The 8,548-nt window shown below is 30.5% G+C and overlaps 1 protein-coding gene across 1 annotated transcript; it reads right to left on the bottom strand.

Annotated features, from left to right (window-relative positions):
* Positions 1 to 2,424: 2,424 nt before the first annotated feature.
* LOC110719385 (ACT domain-containing protein ACR8-like) lies at positions 2,425 to 5,636 on the bottom strand. The gene is made up of 7 exons (XM_021898312.1): positions 5,305 to 5,636; positions 4,907 to 4,952; positions 4,678 to 4,792; positions 4,510 to 4,577; positions 3,793 to 4,362; positions 3,587 to 3,691; positions 2,425 to 3,273 (listed from the first exon to the last, which is right to left on the bottom strand). Exons 1-7 carry the CDS (start codon positions 5,364 to 5,366, stop codon positions 2,911 to 2,913), a joined length of 1,329 nt encoding a protein of 442 aa, XP_021754004.1. The 5' UTR covers positions 5,367 to 5,636; the 3' UTR covers positions 2,425 to 2,910.
* Between the last annotated feature and the right edge of the window lie 2,912 nt (positions 5,637 to 8,548).

An 8,548-nucleotide genomic window follows, 5' to 3' on the forward strand; every position in this document is an offset into this window, starting at 1 on the left:
TATCTATACTTTACCATCTAAAATAACTGACATTCACACATACAAGGATTAACTATAACAACCTCTTTTATTTATATATACTCGTAATTAGTATACTGCATGATTGTGTAATCATGTCTACATATATAATTGGTGCTAATTTCTTTTAAGTTCATATGTAAGGCGTTTAGTTATACCGTTTGAGAAGTCCAATTATTACTGCTTTATTCATCATTGACTAGCTCACAGTTATTCAACAAGTACAAAGTCTGAGCAAAATTCTTTCACCCACGGAAGATGTTTTAACAGAAACTAATAGTACATTTTGTACAAGAAGCATGAAGTATGTTTTATAACTGTGAATTAAACAAATAAATAAATAAAACATGGAAAAATAATTTAAAAAGTTAAAACTACAACCATACCTGTTCATCATTGAGATTTTATGGTTTTCAGTACATTTTTATTTTTATTAAACTATAATGAGAACTTTGATAATATTGGAAAAAGTAAATAAAATATGTCTCATTGTTTTCAAAAAAAAAATTTACGGAGTATTAAATTAAATGTAATTGAGTAAAACATTTAATCAAAATTTTTACTAAGCATTGATATGTCATGGTAGTTGATTATGTTATGGTAGTTGATTAAAGTCTTTTGAGATGGTACATAAATAGATTAAATTAAATTTGTTTACATCAATTTTGTGCTCTAATTAAAGTTTTTTTAAAAAAATAATCTAATTATATTTCTAACTTACATTGCTATGCCTTTAATAAAACAAATTAAATACGGAGTACATTAATAACATAAGTCAACAAGCTAGTATTTTTTATCAATATGTACTCAAGGGCGAAAATTTTCAGCCCTTATTGTGTTGATTTTCGAATCCTCAATCAATTTTCACTTTACAAGTTAAGTAGTGTACTATTCAATTCCTCTTTATCTCATCATATTAGGGGCAAAATTACAAAGTCCAAATTCATAGAAATCTAACATAAGTAACATGTATTTCATATTTTTATTAGATTAATTTGTGTTCCTGGCTTTTGATTGACAGAATTATCAATTCTTGACAACAATTTCTCCTAAAAGCATGGATTATATTGTAATGACCTTATCAATCAATTAAAAATTAAAATGATAGATTGATAGATGATCCAATTGTTAGAGACAAAGAGTTATAATAAGGTGTTTGGATCACGCAATCGATGAAAGCAACAATAGCAATTAGTATCAACCATATTCGACAACATGATGGTGTGTTTGTCTATTTGACAAAGTTAATAACAACACACAAAAGCGAAATGTTGCCATTTTCATGTATATTATTGACAACGTCCTATGAAATGAATAGGTCTATGTTTACCCCCCTAATGTTGTCACTATGAGGTTTGAATTTTCATAATGCAATTCTTGAAAAGGATAACTACATAGTGTTTTTTTAAAGTACAATATTATAAAAAGTTGATATTGTAGTTTCTTATATAAATCAAAGATTGTCCTTTTAAAAAAGAGTGTTATTTTCTACATTTTTAAATAATCGCAACACTTATATTCGTGTGTAGTTTTAAGTGGACAAATGGATAAAGTACATGAAAGTGAAAGTCCAACATGCAAGTGAGATTATATACTAGAGAGAAAAACAATACCCCATATTTAGTATATATGTGGGGTTTAATTGAAGAGTAAACAATAGAATAAATAGTTGTTTGATGTCAAACTAAAAAGTATTGCAATTATTTAAGAAAGGTCGGCAAAAGACACAAATATTTTAAATTTTTAGGTTTAGAGGGAGTGGATGATATTGCCTCTATTTCAAACTGTTAGGCTTAGCTTAGCCTCATTTCTTATGTAGTTTATCCTAAAATTAATAATAAATTAATGCTCAAATTAGTTAAGTTAATTTCAAAAGTTTAGGTGTTGCGTATAATATTACGAAGTATTACTACTCTCTTGATATTGAGTTTTACTTTGCTTGATTCTACTTGTCAAAATCTTAATCCAAAGATTTAACTTGAGTTTGAGCTCGATCGAGCATATATATGATTGAGTTGAGTTCAAATAGCTCATGACCGAAATACACTCGTCGACCGTACAAGAGTTTGCCAAACATAATACCCCATCCGAAACCCAAAAGCTATCAACACAAAAGCCTTGAAATTGACCCAAACTTCATCCAATACGTAAGAAAAGAATGAGCTCACTGCTCACTAAACCTTGTCTCAATATGCAAATACCATTTCTTTAGAATTGACTATAACTTAAAGTAGTTAACCCATAGTCTCGATTTATAAATCACACCCCACTATATAACCCCACCATTAACCTAGTTAAGCAATAATCCAATTTCATAATTGTAAAATCCACTTTAACAATACTCTTCCAAGGTCCCACTTAACACAAAAATTTGAAATCAAAAAATAAAAAATAAGAAGAAAGACAGAATTGAAGTCAATTTGTCGCAATAAACTGGTCAACCAATTGAACTAAACAAAGCATATTTTCTGTACAAAAGATATTGATGTATGAAACCAAATTATACCTCTAAAAAACCTAATCTTACCCCCTATTTCAAGCAATGTGACCAACTATTCTTAATTTCTTCAAACAACCCTTTTTTTTTCCCAACTTTTTTTTTTCAAAAATTCTTCCTTTCAACAACATACTTACCCTTTTGAATTGGTCCACAGGCCCCCACACTAACATGTTTTCCTTTGCCAACTACTTACTACTAACCAAATCTGCCTCTAGATCTAAATAGTACTTACTAATTCTAATTAATACTAATTTAATTTCCACTTTTATGTACAAAGTAGGGACTAATTTGCCCAAACCAGAAGCAAGGTATATGCCAAAGGTAATGGGTATGCACTGAACTTCATTCTTCACTTTTCCCATACAACAAATTTATGTGCCTTTGAGTTGGCTTTAAGAATGTGATCTGATGAGCCCCAGGTTGTATAGATTCTTCCTTACTAAGCTCCCCAGTGATAGCAACATTGCCCCGCCGACGCCTGCTCCTGCCTCGTCCCTTTCCGGACTTTGATGATAGATTAGAGGCAACTCCTTCACCTTCAAGTTACTCAACCCGATTTTTTCCCTGACTGCGTCGACTGTTTTTGAATCCGGAGTGTATCCTTCTGCATCTGTTACGTAGAAGATGTTTTGAGCCATATCCTCTGTTGTGGAGACCTCCGCTCTAGCAACATTAAGGCCATTCTCTCGGAATGTTCGTGTTACATCTGCTAGTAGACTTGGACGATCCTCTGCATAGAGTTCTAGTCGCACACCCTGTAATAACAGAACACAAATAACATCAGTAACTGTCATTTCATAATATTAGATGATAATATTGGTAAGAGTTGCCTAACAATTAGGTGACAAACACCATGTGAAATGAATGTTACGCCCTTAAAGTGGTAGCTAATATCCTAATATCAAGTAATTAGACTAAAATGGCTAAACAAGATAACTAGATAGAGTTCTGTTTGGTAAGAAAAACATGGATATATACCTTGTTAGACATCTACATGTATTTACTTTCAAAGTATAATTTTTAAATTCGTAACGTAGATGGATGTAGGGAAATGAATCAGGATTATACCTGAGATGATCTCCTTCGAATGGAGGCTTGTAAACACTGAACAACTCGTTGCCTTTCAGCATCAGAGCTAATTGGAGTACCATCTGTATGCCTGACGTAAAATTCCTGAAAAACAAAATCAAACAGAGCAATATTAACAAAACTGTCGCAAATGAAAATCATCCTTTTACAATCAAACAAAACACGGAAGGTGCTCGAATATATACCAGATAAGCTCGGCTCCCTTGAGTATTGATTGTGCCATGAAAAACAACATATTCCATATCTGTCAAGGTACAAACAACATCGAACAAGATCTTAGGCCGATCTTTGCATTGAATATTCACAACCGAGTACCCTCTCTCGTTCCAATTTTGGACACTAACATCCGGAAAATCATATTTCATAGAGCTGGTAGACAGGGTTCTCTCATAATCGCGATCATCAAACATCATTTGATGAAGTCTTCGCTCAGTATGAGTAACAGCCATCGAAACAGTAGTCTTAGCGCTCCTAATATCATTATCCCCTTTAAGAACCGGCCTTAACCTCGCCTCAATTCTCCTAATCCTTTGCGAATCCTCGATTTGGCACCCGGAATCACAGTCTTTTACATAGATAAGAGAAGCAATTCTTCCATTGTGAGTCCATACTTTAGCATCCATTACAGTACAATTCAAATCCGCCAATACAGCAAACACCTCTGATAACAGACCTATTCTATCTGTGCCTGTTAATTCTAGAGCCGTAACGCCTTTGTATTCGCAGGATCTTGTAAAATGAATGCTACCAAGTGACTGTCAATCAACACAACCAAAATAGGAAACATATCAGCTATCACCCCTCTATCCCGAATCATTAATCATGTTCATAGTGTAATTTAAACCAGTAATGCGACAACTAAATCTAGACAAACAACGAAAACCGAAAAATTAGTTAATTACCTGTTCCATGTAGCTAATAACGCTTTCATCCTTCAATTTGTTTCCGTTAAGATCAGTTACATGGAAAACTGCAGAACACAAAATTAAAAACAGGATTAAGTTTTTTTTATTATAATAATTAATGAAAATGGGTATCTTAAAAACCTCAAATTAATTTTAATTACTCACCATCCATGAACCATCTGCCATCGGAAGAAATATAAGCTTTCTTAATGGAAAGATTAAGATCTGTAATCACTTGAACCGCTTCTAATAGAATCCCATGTTTTCTAGCACTATCAACCTACCAAATATAAAATAAAATCAAATTAGTTATTATAATTAACATATATTATCAAAAAATTAACTAAATAAAAACCCAGAAAATAGTTTAATTAGAGAAGGTTGATTAAATTACCTTAACAAGGGTGGAATTAGGACAAACAGCATTGTCAATTGCAACTCTGTAAAAAAATCACATTAAGGGTAAGATTATCAGAAAATAAAAAATTAACAATTATTTTTATATTTTTTATTAAGGGCTTTGAAATTCAAAATTTTTTGAAGGTGTGAACGGAAAAAGTCGGTGGCCGGTCGCTTTTTTTTTTTTTTTTGGGAGAATTTTAAAAGATGGCGAGCTTCTGGAAATACCGACTATCTTAAAGAAGAAGCAACAAAAAAAAAAGTCTAAAATTAAAATAACAATAATAATGATTATCAAGCATTTTGAAAATAAATTGAGAAATTTCCCATAAAATTAACAAAATGATAAATTCCAGAAAAAATAAAAACAAAATGATAATAAGAAGAACAAACCTGGGGGTATCTAAGCGCAAAAGAAGCTTCTCGAATTCATTCAAACAAGCAGGCCACTCCATAACCAAAAAATAACAATCTGATAATCTCTCTCCTTAAAACGACGTCGTTGATGAAAATAAAACACAGAAAACCCAGAATAATAGGAGGATAGTTAGTTGAGAGATTGTCCTAGGTTGAAGGAAGACGAAGGAGAAGAATAATAAGTTTTGTGAAATTTTCTCTCTCTACTGCGAGGAATGAGGAGGAAGAGGAGCGGAAAGCACGGTTTCTCTATTGTTATAAAGACTACTATTTATATTCAGAAATTTCCTAAGTTCTCTCTCCTCTTAATATGGTAACTAATTTTATTTTATAATTTAATGGTCTCTCTTCTACTTATAAAAAAAAGACAATAATTTTTTAGGGTCGGGTTTTTTACTAAGCCGTGGGCCACGACTGTGCCTCTACGCTAACTGTATGGGGTCCGCTCGGATTATCTCCTGTGCTTAACTAACTTAAGCTTAATACTAATCCGTCTACATTAACAATGATTATACGTTGAAGCGTCTTTAGCTGCTCGTATTTAGTTAGGTAATTAAGTACATTCGTGATTTGGATGGTTATGTACGGTTAGTCATTTTGATTTTTGATGCATGTAACGTGTGTAATACACTGTGTTGCACATATTGTGTGTATCTACTTATAAAAACTTTAACTTATTAAAGGATAACTATAAGTGTAATTGCGCGATTGTTACGTCTGACTTGTGGGGAGCCAGTAACTCATTTAACAAACATTTTTATACTGTCTTGTAAACTGTTAACATTATCTAACAACATAACACAATCAATACTTTCAGTTGTATCAGCGAAGAACTAAAAATGATAAATCTTTTGATTATTGCATAATCCAAACAATCATAGAGGTAGATTGGTTAGGGCTCCTTTCTTCTCGGCTTATTTTTTTATTTTTGTTAAACATTACTTGATTTGTTAATCTTATGTAGTATATTTACTAAAAATTACTCCATTATTCTTAAAATTTGAGCCGAATATAGCTTTAATATTTACCATGTAGAATCTTTGCCTTAACCTCTCCCTAAAAGAGATTACAGGCCCGCAGCAACCCAACCAATGAGAGAAGTTTTATGTTGGCTGTTGGTATAAATATTTTTTACAGGTTGGTTGGAATTTCCAGCTAGGATGACGCGTGGCTTATTTACGTAATTGGTACTTTGCTTAAATTCCACTCTAAGAGACATTCTCATGCAAATCAACCCCCCCCCCCCCTCAAAAAAATAAATAAAAATATCTAATTAATTAATAAATAAAATTATCTAAAAATGTTATATTTTTGAACTGTTGCCAATATTATTTGCAAAATCTCCCATTTATGCTTTCCCTTTTATCATCATGAGATTTTTTCTTATTGCACCAGAAAATGCAATCATCAAGAGATTTTATATTATATGCCTCAATAATATCAGATAGCTACTTAATATATTTCCTTTTTTAAGGTTTATGTTTACTATTCTACATCATTTTTAATTATGTTTTCTTTCCATAATTTATTGACAAAGTGTCATGAAATAATTATACTTGTATATTAACATATGTCCGTAGACATCTATAAAATTACCGTACGTTCATATTTTTCATCTATAATTATACGATGAGTCTATTTTATTAAGAGATTTTTATCACTATTCAAAAAAAAAAAAAAAAAAAAAACAGAGATTCTTATCAATATACAAAACATACATGCATACATATCCACAATATCACAAGTATCCTTTTATAATAAAATCAAATGTATGTGTAAGGAATCACCCACGATTCTGCTTATGCAAACATATCAATCAATGATCTACCACGATCCTATTATAAAAAGGAATAAAAAGGATTTATGTGATTTTTTACCTCGATTGTATTCTTTACCTTTATTGATTTCATTTGTATGAATAAATAGTATAATACTCTAAGGCGTGCTTCTTGTTAAGAACCTAGATGGTTTTATGACTTTAAGAGTTAAAAGATAATTACCATTGTATTATGATGAATTAAAATAACATTATTCATTTCTCACGTACGTTACATTATGGATGGAATTCGTTGATGTTAAGACTAATGAAAAAGTAGATAAAATGCATGTCGAAATCAGAGTGTAATTGAAGATACTCCATGCAGCTAGCATCGAAAGGCGAATCTCACGTACAAATTTGATTAGTCTGATGTGGCTCTTGGCTCTTGCATCGTTGGGGGAACAATCATTTATGTTTCCATACGAGAAGTGAAAATTGGGTAACTTGATGCTTTTATCAATTTGCACTGTAATATGTGATATAATTACAGTACAAGAAAGCATCATTAACAACATTATCCTACATTTTCGAATTCGATTCTTTTATCAATTCAACATAGTTCTATGGATTCACATTGAATTTTATCTAATACGGAGTACTTCATTATTTTTTTTTTGTTTTTTTTTAATAGAAGTAGAAATATATATTTTTATGTCCAAGCGATTGGAATTAATTTGAATATATTTTCATATTACATGAATTATTATCACATTATTCATATTCATAATTCATACAAGGTCCATTTCTATTTTACTATTTTTTGTTTTATCCATATGAATTATATATGTTAAATGTATTTTGATTTAATTCTTAATTTATTGCAAACTCATTAATAAAAAGTACAAGATAATAACCGTTAAAAGATTTTTCATATATATTTCTATATTATCTACTCCAATACATAATATATATATATATATATATATATATATATATATATATATATATATATATATATATATATATATATATATATATATATATATATATATATATATATATATATATATAATTGCTCTAGTTTCACATGTTGATTTTATGGTAAGTCTTACATAGTGTAATGCATAAATTCAAATTAGGAAATTATCAACAAAAAATACACTAAATGATGGATTGTTGTACCAAATTCGACTAACCTATAAGTCGTAGAATGTAAGAAAAATAAAGTTATTATGTAATATATTTAGAATTAAAATGAAATTATCCAATATATTATCGAGCTATACTCTGCTTAATGATGTAACATTACTTTCTCATAATAAGCATATTATCTTTGCTCAAGATCATCACTATGTAACAACGAATTGAGCTAATATGTACCTAATCCTCCATGATTAGCATATCCTTCACACCTATATTACATGTACATGATCAATGCACGGTACACGTACTAATTCTACA

This window comes from Chenopodium quinoa, unplaced genomic scaffold (genome assembly GCF_001683475.1).
Source record: "Chenopodium quinoa cultivar QQ74 unplaced genomic scaffold, ASM168347v1, whole genome shotgun sequence".
NCBI classification, from domain to species: domain Eukaryota; kingdom Viridiplantae; phylum Streptophyta; class Magnoliopsida; order Caryophyllales; family Amaranthaceae; genus Chenopodium; species Chenopodium quinoa.